The sequence below is a fragment of the Delphinapterus leucas genome, chromosome 2 (genome assembly GCF_059928025.1).
Source record: "Delphinapterus leucas isolate spDelLeu-1000000601 "Yukka" chromosome 2, BTC_Dleu_Yukka2, whole genome shotgun sequence".
Classification (NCBI taxonomy): Eukaryota; Metazoa; Chordata; class Mammalia; order Artiodactyla; family Monodontidae; genus Delphinapterus; species Delphinapterus leucas.
Window position 1 is genome coordinate 39,963,621 of NC_143130.1, and position 17,047 is coordinate 39,980,667.

A 17,047-nucleotide genomic window follows, 5' to 3' on the forward strand; every position below is an offset into this window, starting at 1 on the left:
GTTGGAGAGAATCCAAAGCTTTCCAGAAATCGAGTTATACCTGTGCACTCTCTCCTCTGTTTATCTTGTCCATCATGGACAATTTGTTCCTCAAAAAGTTAATGTCTCCAAAAGACTGAGGGTTCTGCAGATGTGTTTGGGAGGTCCAGGACTCATTTTGTGATGAGAAAGTTGGCCAAAGGAAAGGTTATGTTAAAACAGAATAAGAAAAGCATCCCTTCTGTGGTTGACAGCATTTACTTCAGAGCTATCTATTCTGGTCAGTTGGGGCCGTAGTGGCTGTATTTCGGTTTTGAGACAATGGTGAGAATATCTAAAGAGCTCTTGATGCATACTGAGGTCTCTTGCTGTAGGAACTGATGATGTGGCTGGGGACTTCAGGGATGAGTGCATTACCTGGACACTGCTTAGAGAGTCCTCTTCAGGGATACCACCCAGCACAGTTAGAAGAATGGGCTCTCAAAGGGTAAGGATGCTACTCTCCTTTATCTTAGATATTTTGAGAGGGCCCAGATCTGAGTGGTCTCTAGGGTTGTTGGTCTCTTAGAGCTTCAGATCTCTATGAGAGTAATTGTTACTTCCCTGGCAGAAAAAGAACGACTTCCATTTTTATGGCACTTAGTAGTTTGCAGATTTATTTGATATTTATTGTCTTACTGCTATCTCACCATAACTCTTTGATGTATTTTCATCCCCCTTTTCCAGCTCAGGATCCTGAGACTCAAAAAGTTAAGTGGCAGAGGTGAGAGTTCAACCCAGGTCTTTGTGGAAAAGGGGGAGCTCTCCCCATGGCTTTTTTCCTGTCACTTAAAAAAAAAAAAACCCTCCAGTGCTCTTTCTAAAATACTGTGGCAGGACTTCCCTGGCCATCCAGGGGATAAGACTCCACGCTCCCACTGCAGGGGGCGCCGGTTCAATCCCTGGTTAGGGAACTAAGATCCTGCACGCTGCACCGTGTGGCCAAAAAAAAAACAAAAAAAGGGGGAAAAAAATACCATGGCAATGCCTTCTCCCTGCTTTACTTCATATCTAATACACAAGTGATAGGTACTCACAAAAAAAAGGCAAGCAAAATGAAAACAAAAGTCATCCATCCCACTGCTGAAGAGTTACGATCCTTCCAGCCATTTTCCTAAGCGTATATACAATTAAAAAAAAAAAAAAAGAAAAGAAAAACATTGGGATCATACTGAATATTCAGTTGTAAATCTTACTTTCTTACACATTGTATTGTGAATATATTTTGACAATAAATATCTGTACATTACTTAAAATAACCACTTAGTATTTTGTTTTATGGAATACAGCAATTACATTAAATTGAACCACATATGTGAGCATTTTTTGACCACTTTTTACCTATAAACTGCCAATTTCATATGGCTCAATCAAATGTAATTATTTCTTCGTTGAGGGACATTTAGGTTATTTCAAATTTTCAGCTATATTGTGATGATGATCTCTTAGCTAATTGTCTTTTTGAAAGTATTGTTTATTGAAGCGTAATGAGTTAATAATTAGCTAATATATCTTTTGCACAACTTTCTTTCTTTTTCTTTTTTTTTTTTTGTTTTACTTTTTTTCATTTCCTTAGAATTCCCAGAATTAGAATTGCTGGGTTTGAGAATAGATTTCTAAGGTATTTGGTGTTTTTGAAAAATGCCTTCCAAAAAGATTGAACCAAGCTATTTATTTCTGTTAGCATTGTATGAAAGTGTCCATTTCTTCATATTCTATCATGGTAGGTATCATAATCTAAGAGTCTGGATAAAATAATAGTGATAGCTAACATTTACTGAGGACTTAATCACTTAATCCTCACGACAACTCTGTAAGGTGGGTTTTATCATTATCCCTAATTTATAGATGAAGACACTGAGACACAGAGAGTTTAAGTAACTTTCCTGAGGTTACACAGCTAGTAAGAGGCAGAGTTAGGATTCAAATTCAGGCAACATGACTCCTGAGTTTGCACTCTTTACCTCTACACTATATTGCCTAAGTGTATCATTGTTTTAATTTGAATTTCTTTGGTTAATGTTGAGGTTAAAAGTTTTCCATATATTTATAAGCTGCTTGTATTTTTTTCTTTTCTGAATTGCCTATTCATGTTCTTTGTCCATTTTTTTGTTTTTGTTTTGTTTTTTTCTTACAAGTGTTTGTCTTTTTCTCATGGCAATACCGACTGCTGCCCTTCTGGGAAAATTTAAAAAGTAAACATGGGGCTTACCTGGTGGCGCAGTGGTTAAGAATCCGCCTGCCAATACAGGGGACACGGGTTCATGCCCTGGTCTGGGAAAATCTCACATGCGGCAGAGCAACTAAGCCCGCAAGCCACAACTATTGAAGCCCACATGCCTAGAGCCTGTGCTCCACAACAAGAGAAGCTACCACAATGAGAAGCCCGCGCACCGCAGCTAGAGAAAGCCTGCGCGCAGCAAAAAAGACCCAACGCAGCCAAAAATAAATAAATATTTTTAAAATAAATAAATAAAAATAAAAAGTAAACATTATAGTTATAGTTAACTTCCTTGATTCTTTCTAAGGGGGAGGTCATGGCAGCTTTGTTTTGATAAAATTTTATCTCCACATGGGCTTCCCTGGTGGCGCGGTGGTTGAAAGTCCGCCTGCCGATGCAGGGGACACAGGTTCGCGTCCTGGTCCGGGAGGATCCCACATGCCGCGGAGCGGCTGGGCCCGTGAGCCATGGCCGCTGAGCCTGCGCGTCCGGAGCCTGTGCTCCACAACGGGAGCGGCCACATCAGTGAGAGGCCCGCGTACCGCAAAAAACAAAACAAAACAAAATTATATCTCCACATGGGTTTAGCCTTGTGCCTTGAGAGATGAGTTATTGTGCTTATTCTAGAATTTCTATCACCCAAGTCTGATTTTTTTTTTAACGGGAGGAAAAGAGCTTTTTCTCAGCCTCTTGGGGAGAGCACCCTTTTTTATCACTTCATCATGGCTGCCCTTTTAAAGAGACTTAACACACATTAGAGTTTCCTGGGGTGTTCTACTCCACCTAGGGAAGAAGGGGGGATTGCATTTTGCTCAGGCCTTGTGTGATGGCTCACATTAACATCCTGTGTTCACCTTCCTTATAGGATTTCTAGACCAAGTGCAATCTCCCAGCTAGAGCAGAAGGAAGAGCCATGGGCCCTACCACTCCAAAATTTTGAGACTAGGAAGATCCTGAGGGAAAGTCACACAGGTGAGATGTGTTACCCAGTGGGCAGAAATCTAGCGTTTCAGCCCTTGTTTAAATGAGGAATTTGGAATGCTGCCCTAGACTTTTGTTCTTACTATTAGAAGGTTAAATTTGACTTCCTGGGCAATCAGTCATTGACCAGATAAAGTCTTCATTTTAAGTAAACATTTCACTTTTGTCTAGACTCTAACATCTTTGAAAGGAGTTGCCCAATTTTGACAAGATATGGTATACTCTTGATATGAAGGTCCCCTCAAGATTCACCTGACCATCTTAAAATAAAAAGGGATTAGGAATTCATATTTTCTGTAAGCTCAATGATCTTCAATAAACTTTTCACAAAGTGAAAACGAGAGTAGTCAAACTAAATGTGGTCTGTTGCAAAAACACTAATTTTTATCTTTCTTGCTTTCTGATGATCTTTCCTGATAAGTGATAACTTTATTCTCTGTTACTTCTGTTAATTTTTCAGACTTTAAGAATCAGGTGGTAAAACTCAATCAGGACATTTCTGAAACAGCAGAACAGTGTGGAACATCCTCAGAAAGGGCCAAGAAAGATATTTCTCATACTCCTCGTTGGGGAGGAAACTGGGAGAGGGGTCTTGAATTAGAAGGACAGCATGGAACCCTTCTAGGAAAGGGCCAGCAGGAGCCCTTTTCACAGGAGAAGGAATTAAACAAGCTCCTGGAAGGATATATAGGAAAGAAGCCGATGTGTGCAGAATGTGGAAAAAGCTTTAACCAGAGTTCCTATCTCATAAGACACCTAAGAACCCATACCGGTGAGAGGCCTTATAAATGCATGGAGTGTGGGAAAGGCTTCAAACAGAGTTCAGACCTTGTCACCCACCACAGAACACACACAGGGGAGAAACCCTACCAATGCCATGGATGTGAGAAAAAATTCAGCGACAGCTCAACCCTCATCAAACATCAGAGAACCCACACAGGTGAGAGACCCCATGAGTGCCCAGAGTGTGGGAAGACTTTCGGACGGAAACCACACCTCATAATGCACCAAAGAACCCACACAGGAGAGAAGCCCTACACGTGCCTCGAGTGTCATAAAAGCTTTAGTCGCAGCTCCAATTTCATCACCCACCAGAGGACCCACACGGGAGTGAAGCCTTACAGGTGTAATGACTGTGGGGAGAGTTTCAGCCAGAGCTCGGATTTGATTAAGCACCAGAGAACCCACACAGGAGAACGGCCCTTTAAGTGCCCGGAGTGCGGGAAGGGCTTTAGAGATAGTTCCCATTTTGTGGCTCACATGAGCACTCACTCAGGAGAAAGGCCGTTCAGTTGTCCTTACTGCCACAAAAGTTTCAGTCAGAGCTCGCATCTGGTCACGCACCAGAGGACACACACAGGTGAGAGGCCTTTTCAGTGTGACAGTTGTGGGAAAGGATTTGCCGACAGCTCTGCCCTCATCAAGCACCAACGGATCCACACAGGAGAAAGACCCTATAAATGTGGCGAGTGTGGGAAGAGCTTCAATCAGAGCTCCCACTTCATTACCCATCAACGAATCCACTTAGGAGACAGACCCTATCGCTGTCCTGAGTGTGACAAAACCTTCAATCAGCGTTCCCATTTTCTCACACACCAGAGAACACATACGGGAGAAAAACCGTTTCACTGTAGTAAATGTGACAAGAGCTTCCGACAGAAGGCACACCTTTTATGCCATCAGAACACACATTTGATCTAGGAGATAGTCTTTAATGGTTCTTCTCCCTTCAAATTTCCATTGCTATTATCTTTAAGCGCTCCAAATAGAGAAAACCTGAAACTGGGTGTTGGCGGCTCAAGTCGGGCCCTGATCTGTTCTCTTTTACCGTGCTTTAATGGCGAGGATAAACCTACAGGGTCCAAATAATGTTCTGAACACAAAAGGCGTTCCTTCAGTGTTTTTGACTGACTCTTAGACAGAAAAATGTGAGTTTAATGCTTGATGCCTGGTTACTAAAAGAGAAGTGAGATAAATGTAGTCACATTCTCATCATTAATGATTCATATTTGATATCTTATACAAAGCCCTTGATACAATGCCTGGCCTTTAAAAGACACTCAGTACAGGGTTGGTTGCTTTTATCAGCCTTATTACTCAATGAGGAATTTATTATTGCAGCCCCACAAGCCCAGAACTTGCAAGAAATTAGACTGGAACTAGAAGATTCGGGGTGTGAACACATAGATTTAATAAAACAGAAAACACTCTCCTAATCCAGTGCTATGCAGTCACCAGATGTCTCATTGCCATGACAAGGCAGAATTATCATAGAGGATGTCTGCAGTCTTGTGACTTGGAGACTAGAAGAATTTTAGAAGCTCTTTGTACAGCTGTGTATGAGGTACTCCCCCTGGAAGTTTGCTGCCATCTGAGGCATAGAAAATATCCTGTGATGAACAGTCCAGAGGAACCTGGATGAGGACTGTAAAATTCTGGAAGCAAAGTTGCTGAGAATGTTAAATGATATTGCAGGGATCCTTCCCGGCATTTAGCTGAAGGATGTAACCCTTGTTTTGTAATTTGCTGGGTCACTGGCCCTTTAGTTGTAAGTTAACGCAAGTCTCTGATCCTTTTAGGGTCATTCATTTTATGCACTAGTATACTCCTCTATTTAATTGAAGAAATGGAGGGAAGGCAGTGTGTTGGAAGGCACACCGACTTCGTTGAGAAGGTGAGGTGTTTGTGTCTTGGCCCCTTGACACCTAATTTGGCCAGACTTTCCCCTTCTCTCAGGCCCTACCCTACTTACCTCACAAGGTTATTGTGAGGATCTGATACATATACACGCACATGCACACACACGCAAGCACTTTGTTGTTAAACTATAAAGTGTAATACCTGTAAAGTTTAATGTTATGGTATTGTTGCCAGTGTCTTTTCTTCCAAGGAGCTGTGGCTAATGTTTCCAAAGGTGTCCCACTTTCATATTGAGGGACTTCTTTTTTTACCTATTGAAAACCTAAGGCCTTCAAATGCTCAACTCATTATGTGACTCATTACGGGTCACGTGATGAACTAACGGAAGAGCCAGGATATCTCTGCAGGTCTCCTCTTCAACAACATGGAACAGACCAGCTCTGGGATTTGTTAGAGTGTCTCTGAGACACCACAGGCCTGGAGGACCCATATTATATCCATCAAACCACTCTGAATTTGGAAATGATGGAGGGATGTAGCCTACGTGCCCGAGAGCTTTATAGGGTCCTGTGCTGGGGTCCTCGATCCTCATGGCAGATATAAGTGGGTAAGGAGGGAGTTGGGTGTTGAACACTCCAGAGAGAAGAGTGGGGGACTGAAGGTGTTTTCTTTCAAGCTTTCCTGTGTCAATACAGACTAAATTAATACATCAGCCTTGGAACACTAGTTCTCTTCCATTATATGGAGTGCCACCTGAGTGCTGTAACTCATGCGGGGATAGAACTCAGCTGATAACCTAAACTCTTTCTTTAATAGGTAATTATCAGAAAAAAAAAATCTGGGGCTTCCCTGGTGGCGCAGTGGTTGGGAGTCCGCCTGCCGATGTAGGGGACGCAGGTTCGTGCCCCGGTCCGGGAAGATCCCACATGCCGCGGAGTGGCTGGGCCCGTGAGCCATGGCTGCTAAACCTGCACGTCTGGAGCCTGTGCTCCTCAACGGGAGAGGCCACAACGGTGAGAGGCCCACGTACCACAAAAAAAAAAAAAAAAATCTGGTTAATCCAGAGCTGTAAATTCTTAAAATGTGAGCCCAGACCAGTAGCATTATCATCACCTGGGAACTTGTTAGAAATGCAAATTCTAAGTCCCCACCCCAGACCTACTGAACTGGAAACTCTAGGGGTGGGGTCCAGCAATATGTGTCTTAATAAGCCCTCCAGGTGATTATAATGCATACCCAAGGTTGAGAACCACTGCTTTAAAAGATACCTCTTCTACTGAATGTAGACACAGTACTATTATTGCTCCTACCAAAAATTAACAGTGATTTTGTAATCATCAAATACTCCAGTCAATGTTCACGTTTCCCTAATTATCTTGTGTTTTATTTATTTATTTATTTATTTATTTTTGGCCTTGCCGCATGGTTTGCGGGATCTCAGTTCCCCGACCAGGAATTGAACCTGGGCCACTGCAGTGAAAGTGCCAAGTCCTAACCACTGGACCACCAAGGAATTCCCTGTTTTTATTTTTTAGAGACCAAATAAGGTCTCTACATTCAATTGGTTGATATATTCCTTACAAAATCCTCCCTCTTCTCTCTCTCTCTCACTTTTTCTTGTATTTCATTTGTTGAAAAAAAACCTTGTCCTTTAACTGTCTCCCACAGGTCTGTATTTGGCTAATTCCATCCTATGGGGGTCCTTTAACATGCTCCTCTATCCTCTGCTTTCCTAATATTGGTAGTTGGATCTGTAAACATGATCAGGTTCAGATTTGGGAGAGGGGGGGCAAGAATACTCCATAGCGATCTTATGTAACTTCTATCAAGAGGTACCTGGTGTTTTGTTTTTGTTTTTGTTTTTCTGTCTCTTTTCTTGTGATGTTAGCAACCATCGATAAGCCCTGATTTCACTTCGGTTCGCCAAATGATGATATTTTAAATCTGTCACTCCTTCTTCATTTATTAGCTGAAATACTTCTATAAAGAGAACTACCCCTAATCAACTATTTGGTTTCCCTGAGGTACAGTTTGTATAGGAACAGCACAACAGCTGCTTGATTAGGACTCCTTTGATTTTTTTTTTAATATCACTATATAAATTTTGGCCTCCATGCCTTAGATTTCGGAGCCCCTTCCAGTGAGAGACTCTTCTCTGACAGGACATTTATACATGCATACAACTCAGAATAACTTTTCTCATGGCCTTTGATGTTTTTCTCCTGCCTACTCCTCTCCAGTTTGTCTAGGTTCGCCAGAAAGCAGTGTGCTAAAGAGCTCACTAAATACTTGAGTGATTCCTCAGGGATGGACTTGCTAAGTTGCCAATTAATATTTCCCGATACTATCCAGGCCTGAAAACAGGAGAGGAAATTACATTCGCATTAGCTGGGAATCGTTTTACGTCCCTTTCATGGTAATATGAGAGTATACCCTCTTCATTTATCTACCCAAGCATTGTTCTAAATCAAATATGATCAGTATGTTAAATAATAACAGCAATAATGTATAACAATCAGATCAGAAGGTAAGGAAAAAAGCTGGCAGGCAGAGGTATGGGGTAATTCATGTGAAATCCAGGGGTACCATCTCTCCAGGGGAGGAAGTGTTTCGGCCTGGGGCGGGGGTACAACAGGGAATGAGAAAGTTCGGACATTCTGAGAATCTGGCACTGGATTAATGTGAAATGTCCTAGAAGAGTGTCCTGCAAGAAGGAGTCAGTTAGAGGACGTGGAGGGACACAAAAGCTGCATTATTAGCACAAGCAGGCATAACCCTCACCCCAGCTAGGAATGTGATGTGTGCTCATGGTCTGTGAGCAACCCTAGATTTAGGAGGCAGGGTGTGGAAGCAGCACAGAACCAAGGGTCTGAAGAGCCAGCCTCTGGTTTTGGTGAGGTTATTTACTAGCCAACTGGTTTTGGACAGGTCAGTTGATCACTCTAGGCTTCAGTCTATCTGAGAAATCAGAAGAAACATCTTTGTCTCTAACACTTTACAAATTTGGGGCTCTCACAGACCCTAGGATCGTCCATGTCGAGAGCAAGCGCTTCCACACGGACACCTTCAAGCTCTGAGGGGATAAAAGCAGGTCGTCGATAGCCTGGCTCCCTCTGTCTCTCCCACTCCTCGGCCCTCCCCAGGCTCCGGCCCCTCCTATGCTGACTTCCTAGTAGTATTTAACAGACAGCTCACTGGCTTATAACGTAAATGGTCTTTTTCTTTCACCCTGTTTCTCATATTGTACAGATGTGTCTACCTTATAAGATGTGAGCTCTTGAGGGGCGATGCATGACTTGCTTTGCGGCTCTGCTACCTGCCCCCTACCCTGCGCCCCCCAGCCGTGAGCAGGGAATACTTAAATGGTATTGGCAAGAGTCAAGATGACTGACTTTTCATAGTTCCCTTTGTTTCTACCCTATGACTGGGTTTCTTGCACATTCTCCACACCTCCTCTCTCCATCACTTCAGAATCCATGTCATCACCAAGCCCTATCAGCTTTACCTCCCAGATTCCTCTCAACCCCATCTGTCAGCCGTCCCATCTCCACCACCAAGCTCTAGTCCCAGGGGACCACCATCTCTCATCTGAATTCCTGCAGTGGCCTCCCAACTGAGGTCGCAGGTTTGATTTGATTTTATATTTTTGTTTTTATGTATTTATGTATGTATGTATGTATGTATGTATTATTTATTTATTTATTTTGCGATACGCAGGCCTCTCACTGTTGTGGCCTCTCCCGTTGCGGAGCACAGGCTCCGGACGCGCAGGCCCAGCGGCCATGGCTCACGGGCCCAGCCGCTCTGCGGCATGTGGGATCTTCCCGGACCGGGACACGAACCCGTGTCCCCTGCATCGGCAGGCGGACTCTCAACCACTGCACCACCAGGGAAGCCCTTATCCTCTTTTATTTTCATCAAAGCCTTTACACCTTCCTGATCTTTTCTTGTTTACTTATTTGTTTTGGTAAACTTCACTGGGGGGAGGGAGCCATTTCTCCTATTTGCCATTCTTTCCCTGGCACCTAAAACAGTGCCTGCTATGTAGTAGGTGCTCAGTAAATGTTCATTGGATGAATTAATGAAGGCATGCTCACAGGCAAGGAACTTGTGCTAGAAAAGCAGCAGTGTGAGACAAAGCAGGACAGGTGAGTGAGGGTCACACCAAGAAGGCTCTTAGTTGCCAAACTGAGTTTGGATATTATTCTCTGGGGAATGGAGTGTCTGTCATTGATGGTTTTCCAATAGAGGAGAAGCATGGTCAGCATTTGAGGAAGTTTGATTTGGCAGCCATGTGTAAGTCATATTCAAGAGAGAAAAATTAAAGACATTGCTTCAATCCATGACATAAAGAGCTTAGTGTCTGGCCCATAGTGAGTCTCCAATAAATGAATGTTATCACCAAGCACTGTGGCAGGCACTGGGAGATACAGAACAAAAAGCCAAGATCAATAAACCTTTCTACCTCAAAAGAATTCTTCCTAAACCCTAGTGTCACATTCCTTCCCTCCCCTTTTTGTCAAACTTTCATTAATATTAATATATATTATATTCTCAGGGCTGTCATGTTTAGGCTCTTTTAATCAGGCTTCCCACCTCCAGCGTGCCTCTGGCTTAGATTTCGCTTTCCCCGTTTCCTGTATTTTGCTGGTGCCAAGTCACGTAGCTTTTGCCTCCACACTGCCCCCACCCCCTTAATTGTAAAAGCACCACGTGCTTTCTGTAAAAATTTCCAAAAACTACAGAAGCGCCCAAAGTAAAAAAATGGAAATGCCTTGTCTTTTCCTCATTCCTTCCCACAACCTCACTCCCCGGATTTCAACTCTGTGATAATCTGGCATCCCAAATCTTGTTCCTAGCTCCTCTTTTCCATCCGCACTCCAGTATCTGAACTAAAGGCATGGTTTTCCACCTCTTCTCTTTGATTTTTCCCTTCAGTTCAGCTTGAAAAACATTTACTGAGTGCTATGTACCAAGTCCTACACCAGACACTGGAAGTACAAAGACAAAACAGTGAAAGAGGTCCACATTTAAAAAGCTGTTGTACTTGGGCAAGTTACTTACTCTCTTTGACACTTACTTCCTTATCTGTAAAATGGGGATAAGCTCAGTACCTTCTTTATGGGGTTGGATGAGGATTAATGAGATGATACAAAGAAAACTCTTTGCATAGTACCTGGTACATTGTATCTGCTCTATAAATGTCAATGACAACAATGATAATGATGATAATCTTTGCCTTGGAGGAGTTTATAGGTTAATGAGGAAACTTGAAGAATAAGAATTACCTAGGTGAAGAAAGATGGGAAAATATTTTTGGAAAAGCAGAGACAAGCAGTTTAAATGAAATTAAAAGGTAAAGTTAGAGAGCTGAAAGAATAAAAAGTAACAGCTTGGACTTATCCTCTAAGAATATTTCTCAAAACTACCTGCATTAGTCCTACTCGGGGGTGCTTGTTTAAAATGCAGATTTAGTGGCCCCACCTCCCGCAAATGTGGTAAATTCAAACAGTGGAAATGTTGAATACATCAGGACAAATGAACAAGCTACAGTTATAAGCATTAACACAGATACACCTCAATAACTCAATATTAAGCACAAAAAATAAGACACAGAAAATACATACAGTAAATGTCAAAATACAACAAAGACTAAAATAGGCAAAACTAAATACTATATTGCTTAAGTAATAAGGACACACAAACTGTAATGAAAAGAAAAGGATTTATTAATATAAAATTCAGGGTAGAGGTTAACTAGAATGGTGAAGAAGGATGCTAAGTTTCTATTTCTTAAGTTGGGTGCTGAGCATAGAGTTTCTTTTTATTATAATTCTTTAATATGCATTATTTATATACTTTTTATTTACAAGATATTTCACAAGAAAAAAGCAAATAGGAAAACAGAATAGTCTTCCAGAGACTGACCTTTTCCACTTTTTTTAAAAAAAAATATTTATTTATTTATTTGGCTGCGCCAGGTCTTAATTGCCATGTGCGGCCCTGCGGGATCTTTAGTTGCGGCACATGGGATCTAGTTCCCTGACCAGGGACTGAACCTGGACCCCCTGCATTGGGAGCACAGAGTCTCAACCACTGGACCACCAGGGAAGTCCCTGACCTTTTCCACTTAAACCCCATAGAGTTGAGTTACACTAAGAAAGAAGAGAGAAAAAAATAAAAAAAGACCATCCAAAATGCCTGGGTCTGAACAAACACCAGGCCAATCTCCTCCATTTTTTCTCAATCACACACTCACACTTTCTCACTTTTCCTTCAGCTAAAAAACAAACCCTCCCTTTATGTATATCAATTAGTGCAAACGACCGTTCAGAAGATTACAAGCCCACTCTCCTATAAATAGCCAAATTCATACCACTGTCTGAATGGAGGATGCCCTGCTATATTAATAATGCTCTTGCGAACATCCTTTTTTTTTTCCTCTCAGAAAAAAATGTTTCCACATTTTAGATTATTTCCACAGGGTGTGAACATTTTACAGCTCTCGTTGCTTGCTGCCAAATCATCTTCCGAGTGAATTGTACCAGTTTACAATGCTACCAGCAATAAATGACTACCAGTTTCACCATACCCTCATCCTCAAAAAACATTTTCGCTAATTTAATAGACATGATTCTTACATCATGTTTTAATGTACATTTCTTTATCAGTGAAGTTGAACATTTTTTCCTATGTTAGCTTCTTTATTTCTTCTGTTGTTTGTCATTCTTGTATTTAGGGTATAGGATCAGAATCAAAGAACTCCACTATTTGAGGAAGTTACTTTTTTCCTGCTCCCTTCCCTTCCCCTCCCTGCTTTATTACTTTTTTACTTCATAAATTACACATGTTCATTTTAGAAATATCAGAAAATATAATTAAGCAAACAAGAAAGGTAAAATCACCTATTGCCCCACCTTCCAGAGATAATCACTACTGTTTATTGTACATCCTTTTAAACTTTTTCTCTAACAAAGATATTCACAAACATATCACATAACCTTTCTGAGCCTGTTTCCCCATCTATAAAATGAGAATACTTTTCTTCAAGTTGATAATTAAATGAGCTGGTGTATGTGAAAATGATTTATATGCTGCAGGATGTTATATAAATATAAATGCAAGTTTCTGTGCTTATTCCATAAAATACCCTTTATTCTGCCAAACAGAACGGTGACACTTTGTTCCCTGAATGTAGCCTGCCCTCTCCAGAACATGCTTCTCTCTAGAATGACTTGCTGCCTCAATTCTTCAGACTAAACAAGTATTCACTTATTTTTTTTTAAATTCAATATGTAAGATATACAAAAGGGGGAATTCCCTGGTGGTCCAGTGGTCAGGACTCAGCACTTTCACTGTCATGGGCCAGGGTTCAATCCCTGGTCGGGGAATTAGGTTCCCACATGCCATGTGGTGTGGCCAGAAAAAAAAAGATATACAAAAGGTATAAAGAGTAGAGCAAGAGCAACCATGTACCTACCATGCAGCTTAAGAAATTTCAAAAAAGAAGGAAAGAAAGAAAAATGATTTTACACTTAAAGTTTACACCAATACACTAAAGTTTCCTGTGAACCCCTCCCCAAATATAGCCCTTCTCCAACCCATATTTCACTCTCCTGAATTTGGTATTTCTCACTCTTATGCCTTTATATTTATTTATGCTCTCTGTCTCTCTGTATATATTTGTATGGAGATATTGATATAGATCCCTAAGCAATGTATAATATTATTTTGCATAAACTTGTTTATATTGTATATGAATGAGTATCAAGGTAAGTATCCTGTACCACCCCAAATATTATGTTTGTGAGATTCATTCATGTTGGTACATATACTTAATTTCCTTGCTTTAATATGCAGTGTATAATCACAGCACAATTCATCTGTTTTCCTGATGATAGCTATTAGGTCATTTCTGGTTTTTGCTGTCACAGGTATTTCTGTGTATTTTGGTACGTCTCCTTGTGTACATGGGTAGGAGTTTCTCTGGGTATACATACCTAGAAGTGAAATTCTGAAGTCACAGGGTGAGTGCATCTTTAGCTAGATATTGCCAAATTATTCTCCAAAGTGGTCGTACTAATTTCCATTCTCACCAGAAGTATATAAATATTTCCATTACTATTCTTTCTTGTCAATCCTTAGTTTTGTCAGACTTTTGAATTTTTGCAATCTGATGGGTATGAAATAACATTTCATTGTGGTTTTAACATGCATTTCCCTGATTAGTAGGGAAGTTGAACAACTTTTACAGGTTTATTGGCTGTTGAGTGAATTCTATGTTCATAAAGTACCCATTCTTTAGATCCCCTTTAAAACATTCCCTCTCCAGGAAATATTTCTACATCTCCTCCATCAAGCAGATGGGTTCTCCTTTGGATCTCTATAACCCTTTCCATATCTTAGGTTTCACTCACTTTTTATTCCATCTTGTACTCTCATTTGTATACTTGTCTAAAGAGCAGAGACTACGTTTAACTCAACTTTATGACCACGTTAGTACCTAAGTACAACATTTCATAAATCTTTGTTGAATCAAATCATACTCCTTCCCAGCTTATAAAATCTTAGTCTCCTGTTGTCTATAGGGGAGAGTTGAATCTCCTTAGTATAGAATTTAAGACCCTTATGTGGGCTCTGGCAACAACTTTCCTTTCCTGACTCTTCTCCTGGTATGACCCTGCCTTCTGCCCCAGATACTGGGTTCTTTGTCGACAATGAGGTCCCAGTACTCAAATGTTTGGCTTCTCTCCTTGCAGTCAGGATGGCAGGTTGATCCCACCTGTTTTAGCTGCCCATCAGATTATAAGAGAAAATCTAGGGATCCTGAAGTTAGAAGCTTGCTTTTATTAATGACCAGGGATTTTGCCCTGAATCTGTCATTTGTGTACTAAGAGTTCATACATTTCTTTATCTAGGTGGCTTGGGTTCAAATGAAGAAAACCCAAAACACTTAACTTCAGCACCTTAGCCTAGAGTCTAGGCCTGGATGCAGCCTGTCCTACCTCTTCAGAGTCAGAGGCATATCACAAACAGAATATATGAATACATGCCCAACCCACATTGTATTTTCCCAACTGATTCATTTTAATTCAGTAAACACTTATTATTTACCTATTACATCTAGGCTTAGTCCAAGGTGCTAGGGATACAGATATAAACATGACCGTTCTCTCGAGGAGCACATAGAGTAGTTGAAGGAGACAGACATAACAGACACATATTTTCAATACAAAGAAGAATATGGGAGCCACAGAAGTGCTATCTTGAGAGTCAAGGAAGACTTCCTGGAGGAGATGTCACTTAGAGCAATTGGTATATGAATGAGTAGATGAATACAAGGCATGATCTTGAAATTAAACTTTCTTTAAGCTTCACACATGAATTCTGCCACATAAGACACTCTGATTCATGGGATGTTGCCAGTGATTCCTGAACTGAACAATGTGATTGGTACTTATGATTTGGAAAGCCCATCTCTGTATTGTGAGGAGGCAGTTCCAACTTGGCCATTTTCCTACCAGACTGGACATGGGTCAGTTAACTGACTGTTGTCTTAGGGAGAAACATGGCTACATATGTGTGTGTCTCTCTCATTTTTTTTCTGTGATAGTTTACATATATTTGGAGTCTCACTGTATTCTACATTGCTCTGTTCTGTAAATACAAATGGTAGTAGAAATGTCCCCAGTTTGCCTGTAATCTCATGAGAGGCCCAGGAAGATTTTTCCATACTCCACTTCTGGAGGAACCCATAGGAAAGTGGCATTCCACAAAGGAGGTGAGCATTCTGCCATCTGCATACCAATCAAAGGGAATGAGGAGTGACAAAGGAAGAGGGTATTTATAATCCCTCTCACCAAAAGGGTCTACCCATTCCCCAACCAAAAATCCGTGGTACCCAAGGAAAGAGAAGGTTATACCCTCTGCAAAGATGGGGTGTCTTTCCAAAGAGGTTCCACTTGGACATTTTTTTTTTTAAAGATTTTTTGATGTGGGCCATTTTTAAAGTCTTTGTTGAATTTGTTACAATATTGCTTCTGTTTTTGGTTTTTTGGCTGCGAGGTATGTGGGATCTTAGCTCCCTGACCAGGGATTGAACCCACACCCCCTGCATTGGAAGGCGAAGTCTTAACTACTGGACCGCCAGGGAAGTCCCCACTTGGACTTTTTGAAGCATCATGTGGCTTCTGCTCTTTGAGGAGGCTGCAGTGAAGTGAGTTAGGAAGTAAGCAGGGCACATACACACATGCACATGCCCTATACACCATACATTTTCACAATTTCCTGACTTTGTTTACATTGTTTCCCCAACTTGTGCTTTCTCATCCTTTCCACTGGCCTTCCCTGGAAGCCATGCTTACATGACACCTCTTCTAGGAAATCTTATATCACCTAGTAAAAATCAACTGTTCTCTGTACTCCCTAATCTGTCTTGATGTCTAAAAGTTCCTTGGGAGTGCTTTGCCATGTCTGGGCATCATGTTCTTGGCAAATGGGGCCTCACAAATCTCTCAACTCAGCTCACTAGGTAGCCCCTACTGTGAACAAGGATTGGCACATCAGCACACAATAGTGTTCATATACATGGGTTTTTTAAAAAAAATTTTATTGGAATATAGTTGATTTACAGTGTTGTGTTAGTTTCTGCTGTACAGCAAAGTGAATCAGTACACATATGCATATATCCACTCTTTTTTAGATTCTTTTCCCTTATAGATCATTACAGAGTATTGAGTAGAGTTACCTGTGCTGTACAGTAGGTTCTTATTAGTTATCTATTTTATATATAGTATATATGGGTTTTGGGTCAAACGCATTTCGAATCCTGCCTATGTCACTAATTAGGTGTGTAATCTTTGGAAAATTAGTTAACATTTCTGAGTCTCAGTTTCCTCATCCTTAAATTGGAGAATTCTACTATAGTTGACCCTTGAACAACTCCTAGATTAATCTTCATATAATATATAGTCAGCCCTCAGTATCCGTGGTTCCTCAGCATCCAGGGATTCAACCAATCACCAACCATGTAGTTCTGTAGCTACTTCTGCTCAAAAGACTCATTGAATATATGGAGACAGACTTGTCAGAGCGGAGCAGAGTGCCCAGCTAGCTCATAGTTCTTTTAATGCAAAATTTTATCATCAGCATATTTGGCAATACTACCTTTGAACAACCTTATTCCCC

The 17,047-nt window shown here is 41.1% G+C and overlaps 1 protein-coding gene across 1 annotated transcript in view; it reads left to right on the forward strand.

Annotated features, from left to right (window-relative positions):
- The first annotated feature begins 270 nt into the window (after positions 1-270).
- Positions 271-17,047, forward strand: part of IQGAP1 (IQ motif containing GTPase activating protein 1) — a 125,025-nt gene continuing 108,248 nt past the window's right edge. Inside the window, exons 1-2 of the mRNA XM_089906758.1 lie at positions 271-466; positions 3,105-3,211. Of these exons, the coding sequence (XP_089762884.1) occupies positions 360-466; positions 3,105-3,211 (214 nt within the window). The 5' untranslated portion in view covers positions 271-359. The remainder of the gene's footprint in view (positions 467-3,104; positions 3,212-17,047) is intronic.